Below are 16,524 nucleotides of genomic sequence, written 5' to 3' on the forward strand. Positions count from 1 at the left end.
CAAACCAAGTATTCCAAGATGGAACAGCTGACTTGTCTTTAGCAAGTCACCTCGACTTTGCAAACATGCAAGAGATTTTATGAGGGCCCAGGATGAATCAGCAGGCTGTTTCCAGCCGTATCACCTGTCATTTATGCAAAAAGGCAACAGGAAAAAGAAACCAACCACCAATCCTATCTGATCAGCGATGAATCGTTAGATTTGAGCTATAAAACAAGCCTCAAGCAACACTGTGCAGGATGCAGAGTACACAGGAGACTAGTATCAGACAGCAACTCCATGAGGGTAATTACTCAGGTCAGGTTACATACAGCTTCACCACTGGGGGCTGGACTAAACCCAGGTTCCTTCCAGCTCTATACCAGACAGTGTCTGGGCACACAGTAAAGATCCAACCACATCCCCCACCTCCCAGACATACCAGGAATCTGTGTCTACCTGTACTGACCTGAGACAGCTGACCTCCAACAGCCACTAACAGGGAAGGTGACCCCTGAGGAACTCATCTGGGATGCGGAGAAGTGTTAGAGATGGCAGCTCATCAACATGAGCTAAGGCAATTCCCTCACAGTGAGCCCAGCCCCCAGGTCCCTCACCTCAGGGGAAGACCTGCCCTGGACACCAGCCCTCCTCACCCCAGGCAGTTCCCTAGAGAGAAAGCCACAGGGAATGATTGCAAGAGACGACCCATCAAGACTCAAGGGGCTGTGGCAGAGGGGAGAAAGCCCAAAGGTGACATGCAGGCTCAGACTAAGATGGAATGTGACTGAATTCAATAGAGTTCCTTCCAGAGGTTCAGGGAACAGGAGTTTTCAGGCAGCAAGACAATATAGTAAAAGAGAAGCAAGGTAGAAAGGTCAGAAAATACCCCTGCAGTTCAGAATAAGATGCCAACTCACTAAAGCAATGGATCACAGCAATGCAGCAAGCTAACCTAGTCACCCCTCACCTTCCTCATGCTTTGATTCACATTGTTAGGCTTCTGAGTTACCAATCAAGGTAAAAGGGGCAGCTCAGGCCTAGCTGTTGTTTCAGGCTGTGGGCATCATCAGTTACACTCCAGTCACATTCATAAAGTTCTCATTGCAGCCAGAAGTACTAGGGTTTTACTCTTTACAAAAAGAAAGCAGCTTCCAAGACAAGGTAGGACAGCCTGTCTCCATCCAACTCAGCAGGATGCTCTAACAAGCACTGGGGTTGCTCTAAGAGCAGGTCATTTTCTCAAGCATTGTTACCTGCACACTCTAGGGCATCCCAACTTTAACTAGGTTACACCTTGAGATCCTAGGAACAGGGGTGCCTAAATTATCCAACCCTTTCCCAGTTCCTAGGGCTCTAGGCAAAAGGCATCTACACCCTTACCCAGTTCTTAGGACTCAGGCCATAATCTTCTGTGGGTTTGTGGGGCCTTTTACCAGTGAAAGAGCCATACACAGTAATACCCTTAACCTCTATTTATCAACAGTTACCAAAACAGAATATACACGCTAAGTAAGCATACAATGTGCACCACTCCCCATAAGGCAGACAAGCTTTTCTTGGTGGCCAGTCAGGATTAGGTTGTCCTTGGCTCCAGTATTCTGCACCATGTGGTTGGCATGGTGTTGAGGTCTGGCAGCTCTGATCTCAGGGCTGTCCCCTCGAGTTGGTTCCAAAGAACTTCCTTTTGGACTCTAGTTTATATAGTGAAACTTGAGTCCTGCTTAGCTTACCATAACCAATCATTGTAAACTACAGTATTTTTCACCAATCCTAGCCCATTACGAAATAATTCTTTAACCAATCAGACCCCAGCACCTTAGCTGAATTAAATCTTGCAAGATTAGTTATGAAACAGAAACAATCATAGAACCAGAGACCCTACAGATAAACAACAGAAGTGGGGACCATAAAGACACAACAAAGTAGTGGGGATTTCACAACCACAACTGTTGATATGTGGTTCCTTGCCAGACAGAATGCCATCAAACAAGAGTTTTCTCTAAACATCTTAAGCTGTTTCTTTATCTGGTGGCAGTGGGTGCTGTTTGGAGAGGAGCACCTCCTTAACAGCCTGACAGTACTTTGTTTTAATACAATTTAGAGGGAATGTGAGGGTGTGACTCTGATACTTAGCTCATGGCTGCTGTCTTTCCATCTGGCTGCTTTTTACTGCAGAAAAAGGCCTCAGACCTTACAGCACAGTCCAGTGGACTTGCAGTCAGGTGGATGTGAGTGCTGTTCCCAGCTGTGCTGGGACACACTCTCTCTGTTACCTGGGATAAGACTTCACTTCTGAGGCTCAGTTTCCCCATCTGCAAAGAGGACAACATTGACTCTCCTTTGTAAAATGCTTTGCGATCACTGGGTGAGACGGGCTGAGCATTATTACTGTGCATTTTTATTGGGTTTGAGATTCCCATCACAAAAAATGCACAAAGCTGACATCCTAGTCGTCATTCCCACAGCAGCCATCCATCTGCCTCCTTGTGTGTAACTATCCAGCTCTCATTGCCCGTGCAGCGAGAAGATACGATCTGCCTGCACCTGCGGTTCCAAGAAAGGAATATGCCATGTTGCCCCAGGGGTCAGCCAGTCTTTCACAGAGCCCAGCCTCCACTCCACATCATGTATCTTAATAGGCACTTGGCACTGCTGCTTTCCTCACATGGGGGCACATCTGCCATACACCAAGCAGGGACAGGACTGGGTGCTCTTCGAGAAGCATCTTCCCCCCTTCTGCAAAGGCTGTGATGTCTGGGCTCCCACACAGGCTAGATATACATGTTTGGGGCCTTTTTAGGAGTGCAATGCTCTCAAGGACATTGCTGAAAAAGGCAGAGACCCCACTACTCTCCCAGGCCTCCGGAGAGCAAACCTGAGTCAGATGTGAGCACTGATTTCTACTGCTCACCTGCGCAGACTGGCCCTGCCATGCCTAAGTGTAAGGAGAAGCCAGGGAGGGGGTGTGAAGTTAGAGCTTTTCCTTGTGTTTCAATCCTGCACCTTCACCATGCTCACACAGGGACTAGCCAGAGATCTGTGCTCTTCAAGCTTCCCCTCCCCACTTCACCAAACACAGGGGCGACCAGCTTCTCAATCCTGTGCGCTCCACCCACAAAGGAACCTTATTGCTGACCTGTCACCCCTCCCTTGGCGAGGCAGATCACTGGGCCATCCTCATTCGCCTTCAAGCCTCCCCATTCCTGACATGTACCATTCACAGACCCCAAATCCACAGTACAGGGACAAAGACCAAGACTTCTGCTTTATCTTCCAACTCAGTCCAGTTCCCCATGCCACCTCTTGCAGCTCATGGAGGTCTCCTTCAAAAATCTAAGGCTCCTAGGGTATCTTACCCTGCAGTGCTCCCTTATGCTCTGCTCTCAGTCAGCCATTGCAATCAACCTGCCTGCAGTCTCTCAGATTACCTTTGCTTAGTCCCTTAAAACACACATCTTTGCACCCTCTATTAGCTTCTGAAAGTCCTCATTCAACCACAGCACCGTGTGCATTCTTGGCACCCCACATACATGGCAGAGCGTATCCCATGCCCCCTGTATAGCTTTAGCCCACCTGCTGCTCTGCAAGCACCTTCCTCCTTCAGGAATTGGTTCTCAGGAAGCATCTCCTCAAACTCATTTTCTCAGTTTGCCCCGATTAAAAAAAACGAATGCTGTGATTTCCATGGTGTTTCACAGAGTAAGACCAGGTTCTCCCCCATTAAAAGGCTAGGATCAGAGAGACCAAAGCAGGCAAACCACAGAACAGCTCAGGTAGAGGAGGACACGAAACAGGTAGGCCAGGCAGCATCCCTGGAAACAGTGGCTTTAAGTAGGGATTTGGAGGCCAGAGGATGCTCAAAGAAGGAGATTGTCCCAAGGATAGGCCCCTGCGAAGTCAGGACTCTGAGCCAGGCTACAGTACAATCAGTCTTTGGAAGCATAAAGCTACATGCCCATGATCCCAACATGTCAAACAGGGGAATTGTGCCACTCAGACAGTGAGTAGGACAGCAGCCCTACCTATAGCCCCCCAATCTCTTGAGGTGACTGGGGGAACAGACCCCCAACTGCCTCAGGTGTCTTGGGAATACCTACTACGTCCTCAGGATCTGACACCAGTGCTGGAAGGAGACATCCCGGGCTCTGTCTGCACAAGTCCAGGCCTGCAAAAGAGGGAGCCCCTTCACCTATCTGCTCCTTCCAATGATCTTCTAGGTTCTCGTTACTGCAATAGTGCTGCTGCCTTCTCTAACTCCGTTCAGTAGCTAACTTCTATTTACTTCTACTTGCACTAATATATGTAGCGTTCAGCTCCAAAGATGCGAACAAGCCCTCGCACAAAATGGGGCTTGCTAAGTGCTATACCTACAGCTGCTAATTCTGCCCCATCTGCAGCTTCTCACAGGTCTGTCTCTCTCCTGAGACTCCTGTTCCCTCCTCCTACAGCAATTGGCTAGCAGGCTGAATTATACCAGCATGACCCATACAATATGCTCTAGCCGGGTACTCACATGGCCCTCACCACCATAACATCCGAGCCAGCAGTGTGCAGAGGGGGTTGCTAGCTACCATGTGCTCTCAGACTTGCTATTTCCGTATACAGGTGGGGGGGAGGGGGGTCTCCCAAGGGAAGATTCATATAATCAGTTTCATTCACTTTCCATCTACTTATTTCATCTGCTTCTCCCTCCTCCCCTGCCAACTTCAGCCCTCCTATGCCCCAGCCGGAATTCCTTTACCCTTCCCCAAGGGAGTCTGCACCTACCCAGGTAATACCACAGTACCACTGCACCTCTTCAAGCAAACATCCACAGAACCAGCTTTCTGCCCATTAACTATGGCAGGATGGACTGTGCCCATCTCCCCTCATTTCAGCACAGCATGGGAAATTCCCTCCCTGACAACACCTGGGGTCTCAACTGGACACAGTTCTCCAGAAGGAAATTAAATTTAAGCAGCCACTACTTAAGAACTGGTCTAACAGGGTGAAAAATCTGATTACAGGACCCAAGAGACTGGCAGTGTGGAGATAGCAACAGCCGGTGTCCATTCTACTCCGTGCCTACAATGGAACAGAAACTGCTACCACACAGACATGACCACAGAGACTGCAGGGGTGGGAAGGTGATGATCCAACTTGATTGAGCAGAATGGAAATGAGAGCACTGGATGACAGGCCATGCAGGTCTGACTCATGGGCAGCACTCAAACCATCTCCAGCCTAGAACTCTTCCGATTAAGCTTGCTCCATTGTCATCGAGTGAAGTTTGGGATTCCCGATGGTTAAAAACAGCAATGGGGCTTCAAAACCTTAGTGCAGCTGGTAGCTGCAGCCCATGACCAACCACAAGCTACTCTGAGCTTGAATCAACCATCATCTCCCACACGTTAAAATGAGCTGCCACTTGCCCTACGACTGTAGCATGGACTGCATTTAACATATACGTAATTATCCAGCCAGCTGCGAGAGCCAGGGGACCTAAGCCACAGAAAGGAACAGCCATTGCAGTGCACTTAGGGCAAAATGTCCTTGTTTGAGACATTTAAGCTTCTCTTCCTCTTTGTGCAGGGGCTCGGAGGCCCATTTCTCAGCTCCCCAAATGCCACAGGCTTCCCCACATCAGTTTTGCACCTAAAAGGTGCAAAAACAAAATTAAGAGGAGTGCCAGAACATCTGTTAAGAGAAAACTGCAGGTCAGTGAGTTGGGAAGTGTGACCTTTAGAGGAGAAATAATGCCCCAAGTCACCTTCCTGAGGGTCGTTCCCACTAGGACTATGCCAACCTGGACTCTGTTACACTTTAGGAGTGCCAACAACATGCTAGGAATTTTTCTAACATAAAGAGGACACACTCCCTACCCTGAAGGCACTACAATGAGAAAATGAAAAACAGGAAGGGTGGGGGAGAGTATAGCACATACAAACAGAGCATCAGCCTGGTAGCTCTGCTTTCGGGGGACTGCGTCAGCTATCCCCCCACTGCCCTCCTACTTAGAAATTACTCACTGGGTAATTTCTTGCAGACTTCATAAGAACTTAAGAACTGCCACACTGGGTCCGACCAATGGTCCATTGAGCCCAGTATCCTTTCTTCTGACAGCGGCCAGTGCCAGGTGCTTCAGAGGGAGTAAACAGAACACAGCAATTTATCGACTGATCCATCCCCTGTTGTCCCTTCCCAACTTCACAGCAATAGTGGGTCTAGAGGGTGTCCCATGCACCGTGGATGACACAGAAAACAGACACTGCTATGGAAGAGGTGGACAGAGGAGTCAACAAGGCTAGCACTGCAGTGGAGAGAGAAGGATAATAAACGTGGTCCACTAAGGAGAGTCAGAAACATGAAGGGTCTTGAAGGCAAGAACAATAAGCTTGATGCGGTGGAAAGGGGATCCGTGGAGGGATTCACTGCCGGGGGGAAACAGGGTAATATGGTCAGGCAGGTAAGTTTGTATGAACCAAAGGGAGTCACAGCAGCCAGAGAGTAGGCTGCAGTGATCAAGGGCTGCAGGAGAAATGGTGCTGAAGAGGTTGTGGCCAGGCAGGGGACTGGTGAGCTGATCCAGCACTGAAGGCTAATGAGGAGTCCGGTGGTCAAATGGGCCATCAGAAAGGGAGTTATCGAAGAGGAGGGTCAGATATTGCAAAGAGGAAGGGAGGGGTCAAGTCAGAGGAAGGTGACTTGGACAGAAGAGCATGACTACCGTTCCAATAAAGCAGAAAGGCTTAGAAACAGCCACAGGAGGGATTCCCATCCCACCATCATCCTTGCAGTCTCAAAGAGGGAGGTGACAACTCTGAGGAACTGTCCCAAACCGAGGCATCAAGAGAGCTGGTTTTGGAACAAATTGATAAATTAAACAGCAATAAGTCACCAGGACCAGATGGGATTCACCCAAGTTCTGAAGGAACGCAAATGTGAAATTGCACAACTAACTGTAGTATGGAAACTATCGCTTAAATCAGCTTCTGTACCAGATGACTGGACAATAGCTAATGTAAAGCCAATTTGAAAAAGAGGCTCCAGTGGTGATCTTGGCAATTACATGCCAGTAAGGGTCAAACTGATTGAAGTCTGCAGCAAAACAGATATCAAACCCAGGTCTCCCACAGCCCAAACTAGCACTCTAACCACTGCACCATATCCATCTAAATATACACACACATATATATATATACACACACATATATACACACACACGAGTTTTTACTCCCCTAAAGGCTGTTTAGTGAGCATTACAGAAAATGCTTTGCATAATCGCAATTTGAAGAAAACTTCCAATTCAGCTGAGAAACAGCAGTTTAGCAAACTAAATCTAACTGAAAATTAAGCCAAATTCCCATAAAACTCCATCTGTAGCTCATGCTCACACCCTGCTATTCTGCATCACTGTCTGTTTTAAAAAAGAATATGCCAGTCTCACTTGCTCACCAAAGGAAGTAGCAGAAGAAACAAGGTTTGTACTTCTGACAAGTACATTCACTTGTTCACACAGCTGAGACATTTCAAATTTAAGGTTCAATAATGCACTGAGTTTCTCACAAGTGTTCAGCACACACCAGTTAACATCCCCAAAATCAGAGTCATGCCATGATATAAACAGAAAGTTGAAAGAACTTTGTTTATAGGATTTGCTGCACTGGCTCAGGAGCCCAGGCCAAAGTTTTCACACCTGGAACCCTAAAGTTAGGGAACTTAAACCTGCACCAAGGGACCTAAATAAAAATTACCTGATTTCCAACACACAGGACACCTACAGCCCCCATTAACTTCAATGAGACATAGTTGTTCACTACTCCTAAAAAGCAAAGTATTTTTAATGAAGGCCAAGCCATGGATTACAAGCCTAACTTTAGACATGAACCAACCTCAAACAGTGACTTAAGTCTGCTACTCTACACGATAACAAAAACCTGAGTATACCCACCTGTACCATTCTGCAGATGGTAGAATTCCTTCCTGACTCCTCTATGCAATCAGTTTGTACCCTGAAGCAGGACGCTTGATTTCCCCTTTAATCACAGGTTGCAAAGCTACAATTGTTAGGTCATAAAATTATCCAGTCACTGCGCTCCTCTCGATAACCTCCTGAGGCCATGGATGCCACAAGGACGATTATGCTACATAAAGTAGCATTTATGTCTATTGGGTCTAAATTCACTGCCCTTCAATTTCCATCATCAAGTGACTTCCTGCAAACTGCGCTGCTGGCAAAGCAGCCGGCCCCAGAGTGAAATTTAGAGTTTTAGTCTCACGTGCCTTGAGAGGGAAACTGCTGCAGAGGCTCCTTTAGCCTGCTCAAGCCCCTTATCTTGGGGGAAGGGAACAGAAGATAACAGGAAAGGGACAAAACATCCAAAGAGGAAGAAATGCTGGAAGGAAATAAAAGCACATGCTTCTATTTGGGGTGGAGACTAGATGAGTGTTTCCTCTGCCTGCTAATCTAGCAGGGATAGTAAGTAACAGCATCAGTAGTCTCCCTCCCTGCCTTCAAACTTCTGAATCCCTAATCTGTGGGAGATTCAATATAGCTAAAGAACTGTTCTTAATACAGACTTGCCCCTAATCCACATCGGTTTGGGAATGATGCATCTTTTACTCTGTTTGCACAGCACTCCCTCCCCTCACTGACCTCTTACCATCAACCACCTATCAGTTTGCCAACTGTATTTCATATACTCTATATATTACAGTAGGACTAGAGGCCTCAGTGCACTGGTTACTGCATATACCCTTTTTAAATTAGGGATGTGTTTGTTTTCCACAAACTACTTAGCTGATCTTTGTGAAAACTTATGCAGCTGTCCATCTTGGGGCAGAAACTAAGCCTGAAAAATCTCAGCTCGAAAGGGAGTACAGAAAGGTCTAACCTCAGACCTAGGGCCAACTCTAAATCCGACAGCACTCGCTCTGGCAGAGGAACCAGGAAGTCTGATGCTCACATTCCTTGGGATCTCTAGCAGCAGCCTAGCAACTCAAAGCTGGTAAAAACTCTAGTTACATTTTTTAACCTACTATGTACAGCCCCTCTGGGGATCTCCTGAAAGAGCTAAACAAGGAGCTAGCCTTTCCCGTTTCAGCCCAACGGGGTACATTCAAAGCTCTGACAATTCAGTGGGTTAAGCCCTCTGGTGGTAAAAAGCCCACATGAACTGTGGTGAGCAAGATGAGGGTCCCTTCTTGGAGGAAGACTGAGGGGGGAAACAACTTCTGAACCACTCCGCAAGCAGAGATGTGACCGGCCCACCTTCCAGCACTGCTGCCTTGGCTTGAAGACTGTTCCCTTCAGAGCACAGCATGGCACAGGTCAGGGCCAGTGGCCAGATTCCACTGAGATTCTGTTCTGCACTATAGCTGAAATTGCACTAGCAGTCCTTGCATCACCTGCCCAGACCCAGCACTGCTTCCCAGGCCAGCGTGAACAGGCTTCTTTTTTCCGAACACATTTAAAGTTGTGATAAGGACAAACTAGGAGAGAGTGAGGCATGACCACTGTAAACCTCCCTGCCTCCACAGGATTGGGCATGGACCCCTGACCTGCTAGTAACAGTGACTTTAGGACAGTTGCTAGCACCTTGACTGTTAACAGGGCCTGTATGGAAACAACCCACTAGCCCCAGCTCCCCACACACACCCCCGCCCAACCAGAAAAACAAGTCTCAGTTTCCACCAACCCCCTCATTCCCCCCCCCCCCAAATAACTGAGCTATAGGTCTTGTGCCTGCTCCTCTCCCACAGACCAGGATCCCATCTGAAAAACCTAGCCTCTCCACGGGCTCCCAGCAGTCCAGACAACGGCAAAGGATTAGACTTTGTGGCAGCTTCCAGAGCAGGGCTTGCTGCAAACAACACTGTCTGGGCCAATACAGATGGAGATGGTTGCAACACACCAACCCCAAGCTAGGTCTCCCCCACCAGCACACAGAGCAATTCCAAAACAGAAAACACACTGCACACCCACCTCCCTAACTCTCTTCGCCCCCCCAAACAATGCAGACACCCCCACACCAAGCTGCACGTGTCCATGTCCCTCCCCCATCACCCTACACCCTGTTCAGGGCTCACCCCCAGCAGTTTCCCTCCAGACTTACTTAGGAGCGAGTTTTTCATACAGCTACTGAAAACGTTGCAAAGCCAACGGAAAGCCTGCCCTGGACATAAAGGCCTGCCAGTTCCTCAGGGTAAAGTGCAAACCCACCAATCCTCTGGCTCAGGCCCCTCCCCGCAGGTAGGGGGGATGCCCTCCCCAGCCCCCGGATGAACACATGTCCAGCCACAGGACAAGAGCAATCGCTGAGCAGCTTCCAGGTCTCCAGCCCTTGTGGGAGGGCAGAGCATGCCCCAGCCCCCAGCCCCTGCGAGCCTGAAGGACGTGTCCACCCCTCCCACGCAGGAAGGCCTCCCGGCCTGCAGCAAAGGCACCGCAGCGGACACGTCTCAGGCCCCACTAGGCGCAAGGCAGGAGGTTGCCAGCCCTCTCCTGAGCGCCCCTTTCCTCTGCCACCTCCCCGCGCCAGAAGCTGCCGGGGACCAGCGCGCCAGAGCCGGCCGGGGCCCTGCCCCCAGGAGCACACGGGGCCCGGCCCAGCCGAGGCCAGGAGATGACAGGCCCCTGCCCGGGAAGGAGGGATCCGCGTCAGCCGCAGCGCCAGGGACCCGGAGCCGCCAGCCCTGCCCGGGAGGGGCGGCGGGGGCTCAGCCGCAGCGCAGGGGATCCGAGGGGCGGGGAGGGGTCAGAGCTCAAGGGCGGCCCCGCAGAGCAGGTGCGGGGCGCGGGGGGCAGCGGGCGGGACCCGGGGGGCGGGCGGGGGGGCAGCGAGGGCGGGCGGCACTGAGGGGGCTGGAGAGGCGGACAAGTGGGTACAACAAAGACCCAGGGGGGAGGGGCAGGTCCCGGGGCCGGGGGCAGGTCCCGGGGGGGAAGCGGGAATCGCGGGGGGGAGGGGGAGTGAGGGAGGGAAGGTCCCGGGGGCCCGGGCCCGGCTCTCACCATCTTGACGATGCCGCGCTGCAGCGCGAGGGGCGCGGCGGAGCCGCTCTGGCCGGGGGCGGCGGAGGCCATGGCGAGCCGGGCCGGGCCGAGCCGGGCGGGTCAGGTCGGGTCGGACGCGCTGAGGTGAGGGGAGCGCGGAGCGGACGCAGCAGACTCAGCCGGCGGTAACGTGGGGGGGAGGGGCGCTCAACGCCGCCGATATTTATCCCTCCCGCCACCCCGCGCAGGCGCGCTGAGCCCGGGACTCCCTCAGCCGACCAATCCGCGACCCGTCCGTCAGGCCCTGCCCCTTTCTGCCAGACCAATCAGCGCGCGGGGCCTGACCATGGGTCCGATAGACCGTATTCACAATGACGTCACCGGGGTGAGGGCGGGGCTTCCGGGGCACGCGGGGCAGGGACACGTCGGCAAAGGCTCGGCTGCGCTGGCCCCACGTGTGACGGCCGCAGCGCTGACGGGAGGGGGCGCCGGCCCCTGTGCTTTCCCCGCCCCGCGGCTTGGCCCCGAGTGACCCCCCAACTCCTGTCCCCAGCCCACCGCTCAGCCCCGGGACGGGGGAACCGGAGTGACCCCCCCAACTCCTGTCCCCCACCTCACCGCTCAGCCCCGGGACGGGGGAACCGGAGTGACCCCCCCAACTCCTGTCCCCCACCGCTCAGCCCCGGGACGGGGGAACCGGAGTGACCCCCCCAACTCCTGTCCCCACCTCACCGCTCAGCCCCGGGACGGGGGAACCGGAGTGACCCCCCCCAACTCCTGTCCCCCACCGCTCAGCCCCGGGACGGGGGAACCGGAGTGACCCCCCAACTCCTGTCCCCCACCGCACCGCTCAGCCCCGGGACGGGGGAACCGGAGTGACCCGCCCAACACCTGTCCCCCACCGCACCGCTCAGCCCCGGGACGGGGGAACCGGAGTGACCCGCCCAACACCTGTCCCCCACCTCACCGCTCAGCCCCAGGACGGGGGAACCGGAGTGACCCCCCAACTCCTGTCCCCCACCGCACCGCTCAGCCCCGGGACGGGGGAACCGGAGTGACCCGCCCAACACCTGTCCCCCACCGCACCGCTCAGCCCCGGGACGGGGGAACCGGAGTGACCCGCCCAACACCTGTCCCCCACCTCACCGCTCAGCCCCAGGACGGGGGAACCGGAGTGACCCCCCCAACACCTGTCCCCCACTGCTCAGCCCCGGGACGGGGGAACCGGAGTGACCCCCCCCCCAACTCCTGTCCCCCACCGCTCAGCCCCGGGACGGGGGAACCGGAGTGACCCCCCAACTCCTGTCCCCAGCCCACCGCTCAGCCCCGGGACGGGGGAACCGGAGTGACCCCACAACACCTGTCCCCACCTCACCGCTCAGCCCCGGGACGGGGGAACCGGAGTGACCCCCCCAACACCTGTCCCCACCTCACCGCTCAGCCCCGGGACGGGGGAACCGGAGTGACCCCCCCAACACCTGTCCCCCACCGCTCAGCCCCGGGACGGGGGAACCGGAGTGACCCCCCCAACACCTGTCCCCCACCTCACCGCTCAGCCCTGGGACAGGGGAACCGGAGTGACCCCCCCAACACCTGTCCCCCACTGCTCCGCCCCGGGACGGGGGAACCGGAGTGACCCCACAACACCTGTCCCCCACCGCTCAGCCCCGGGACGGGGGAACCGGAGTGACCCCCCCAACACCTGTCCCCCACCTCACCGCTCAGCCCCAGGACGGGGGAACCGGAGTGACCCCCCCAACACCTGTCCCCCACCTCACCGCTCAGCCCCGGGACGGGGGAACCGGAGTGACCCCCCCAACACCTGTCCCCCACCTCACTGCTCCGCCCCGGGACGGGGGAACCGGAGTGACCCCCCAACACCTGTCCCCCACCTCACCGCTCAGCCCCGGGACGGGGGAACCGGAGTGACCCCCCAACTCCTGTCCCCCACCTCACCGCTCAGCCCCGGGATGGGGGAACCGGAGTGACCCCCCCAACACCTGTCCCCCACCGCTCAGCCCCGGGACGGGAGGACTGGAGTGACCCCCCCAACACCTGTCCCCCACCGCTCAGCCCTGGGACGGGAGGACTGGAGTGACCCCCTACACCTGTCCCCCACCGCTCAGCCCTTGGGATGGGGAACCCTGGAGTGACCCCCCAACCCACCGAGGACAGGGGATCCCGGAGTGCCCCCCCAGCACATCCCCCCAGCCCACCCCACAGCTCAGCCCCCAGGAGAGGGGATCCCCAGTGTCACCCCTCCCCCAGCACCTGACCTTCAGCCCACCCCTCAGCTCAGCCCCAGGATGGGGGAACCCCAGAGTGATCCCCGACCACCAGACTCTCAGCCCATCCCACTCCTCAGCCCCAGGGACAGGGGAACCCCCAATGTCACCCCACCACCACCTGACCCCCAACCCACCCCACCACGTAGCCCTCAGGACAGAGTGACCCCACCAGAAGCTTCCCTTCAGCCCACCCCATGTGGCTCCCCTCCACAGTACCTAGCCCCCCTGCAGGGGAAAGGACCTGCCCAACTCCAGCCCCCAAAATTACCCCCCCCCAGCACCTGCCCTTCAGCCCACCAGATGCCACAGCCCCCAGGATGGGGGGCCCTGGAGTGAGCCCCTCCCACCACCACCTGCCCCCAGCCCTCTCCATCGTTCAGCCCCCGGGTGACTGCACTACCACCTGCTCCTCAGCCAACCCCACAGCGTAGCACCCAGGACGGGGGACCCCCTCAGCAACCCCCTTCCATAGCACCTAGCCCCCTTGCAGGGGAAAGGACCTGCCCAACCCCTCTCCCACCACAGTTCATCATGTAGGACAGGGAGGTCCCACCGTAAATCCCCTTCCTTTAGGGGAAAAGGACCTGTCTGCCCAAATCTCCCCCAATTAGGGACCCCAAAGTAACACCTCCAACTCCTAGCCCCCAGGAGGAACCTGCCCAAATCCACTGACCTCCAATACACGCCACCATTCAGCACCTGGGGACAAGGGGAGACCCCAACATAACTGCCCCACACCAATAAGCCCCCATCCCTCACAAAGGGAAAGCACTTTGTTATCTAGCACTCCCATCTCCTGCTGACCCCACTTAGCACCTGGTGAGAAGTGGGGACCCCAGAGTAACCCCCCATCCCCCCCTACTCACTCCCTAAGAAGGGAAAGGACCTGCCCCCTCTGCCCTCACATTCCACTTACATCACAACTCAGCACCTATGGAAAAGTGGGATTCCTCACAGCCCCAGGAGGGGAAAAGGACTAGCAATCCCCACCTCCAACCTGCCCCAGGTGAGACCCCTAGTTTCTCTCCTCCCCCCAGGAAGCCCCCAGGCGCCTGGAAAGGGTCACCCTCTTCACAGCTCAGCAGAGGCAGGGATCCCACATCAATATCCCATCCCCACCTTCTGGATCCCCCTTGCCAGGAGGGCAAAGAACCCTACCTGAGGCCAAGCAGTAAGAACGGAGATGGAGATGAGAGAAACACCGCACACCAACGGAACAGCTGTCTCTCATCCAGCCCAAATCCATCTCCCTTGCCCCATCTAACACGCCCCATACGAGACATTGCTGCTCATCTTAGATGGGGACTGCAGAACGAGAGGAGCTTAGACAGCAACAACCCCCACCCAATGCCCCAGCCCCTAACCGGTTTCAGTTCCCATTCCGTTCACATCTAGTCTTTTCTGAGGGAGTGAACTGAACAGGGCTATTCAACATATGGAAAAGGCAGTGAACAGTGAGGTGGCAAAATTTTCAGATGATACAAAATTACTCAAGATAGTTAAGTCCAAAGCAGACTGTGAAGCGTAACAAAGGGATCTCACAAAACTGGGTGACCAGGCAACAAAATGTCAGATGAAATTCAATGTTGATAAGTGCCAAGTAATGACTGGGGATATTGAACAGCTTCCATATGCAGAGGGATTAAAAACAGTGGGACTGTTAAGCTTAGAAAAGAGATGACTAAGGGGGGTATGATAGAGGTCTATAAAATCACGAATGGTGTGGAGACAGTGAATAGGGAAGTGTTATTTACCCCTTCACATAACACGTGACCCAGTGGTCACCCAATGAAATTAACAGGCAGCAGGTTTAATACAAACACAAGGAAATACTTCTTTACACAACACAGTCAACCTGTGGAATTTATTACCAGGGGATGTTGTGAGGCCAAAACTACACTGGGTTCAAAAGAGAACTAGGTACGTTCATGGAGGATAGGTCCATCAATGGCTATTAGCCAAGATGGTCAGGGATGCAACCCCATGCTCTGGGCGTCCCTGAGCCTCTGACTGCCAGAAGCTGGGACTGGGTGACAGGATGGATCACTCGATAATTGCCCTGTTCTGTTCATTCCCTCTGAGGCATCTGGCAGTGGTCACTGTCAGAACACAGGACACTGGGCTAGATGGACCATGGGTCTGACCCAGTTGGTCATTCTTAAGTTCTTATGTGCGGCTCACCCTCCCAATTCTCAGAGACAGGCTCAGGAAGAGGAGAAGGGAAGTTAGAGAGTTTGAATATTCCCAACTACTGGTCCATGGCCCAGGCAACATAATTCAGGTTTAGGTGGCTGGTACCTTCCAGACCTTGGTGATAAGTTCTTGCCTACCTCCCCATTCATTCCCAGCCGAGAGCATCCACTACTTGCTTTTCACAAGACCGGGCAGGAGAGTTGAAGTAGTCCAAGTTCTACTGCAGGCTGGAGTGAAATCAAAAGCTGTGGCCACTGGCTGTTGAAACAGAAGCGTTACACTGCTGAGCTAGTCCAGGTGCCCAGACTGCTGTATTAAGGATACTTTTTAGAGATCAGAGGGAAATACAGTAATACCCTGTCTGCTCCCATCCAGTCCTATTGTCTTTATCCTCAAGCACCTTCTGTTGCAGGAAGAAGCTGCACTTCCTTACCGCTGTCAAGTTTGTACATGTTCTCATCCATACACTATTATTTGCACTAGAGTAGCATCATGGAATCATAGAATATCAGGGTTGGAAGGGACCTCAGGAGGTATCTAGTCTCACCCCCTGCTCAAAGCAGGACCAGTCCCCAACTAAACCATCTAGAAGCCCCTCCTAAGAGCAGGGCCCCACTGTGCTAGGTGCTGTACAAACACATAGGAACAGAGAGTCCCTGCCCCAAAGCGCTTACAGTTTAAATAGACAAGACAAACAAAAGGTGGGAGGGGAAACATGGGAAGCGAATTGCACAGGGTTGCTCAGTAGAATTGTGAACAGAGACAGATCTCCTGACTCCCAGTCCGGCGCTCTATCCGTCGGGGAGCAACTTGCACTCCTCATAGACTTTAAGGTCAGAAGGGACCATTATGATCATCTAGTCTGACCTCCTGCACAACGCAGGCCACAGAATCTCACCCACCCACTCTTGTAATCAACCCCTAACCTATGTCTGAACTATTGAAGTCCTCAAATAATGGTTTAAAGACTTCTCATGGGTGACATCCATTTTGCCCAGTCAGTACCTACATTGGCAACTCTCACTCACTTTGCACAAAAATAAACAAATTGGAGACCTTCTTGTCTTGATTGGAGTTGCAGCCCAT

General features: G+C 53.7%; 1 protein-coding gene across 1 annotated transcript in view; it reads right to left on the reverse strand.

Annotated features, from left to right (window-relative positions):
* SND1 (staphylococcal nuclease and tudor domain containing 1) overlaps positions 1-11,152 on the reverse strand; it is a 475,599-nt gene extending 464,447 nt beyond the window's left edge. The window contains exon 1 of the mRNA XM_045027292.1: positions 10,976-11,152. Coding sequence (XP_044883227.1) covers positions 10,976-11,047 — 72 coding nt within the window. The 5' untranslated portion in view covers positions 11,048-11,152. The remainder of the gene's footprint in view (positions 1-10,975) is intronic.
* Positions 11,153-16,524: the final 5,372 nt, after the last annotated feature.

This window comes from Mauremys mutica, chromosome 1, assembly GCF_020497125.1.
Source record: "Mauremys mutica isolate MM-2020 ecotype Southern chromosome 1, ASM2049712v1, whole genome shotgun sequence".
Lineage (NCBI taxonomy): Eukaryota > Metazoa > Chordata > Testudines > Geoemydidae > Mauremys > Mauremys mutica.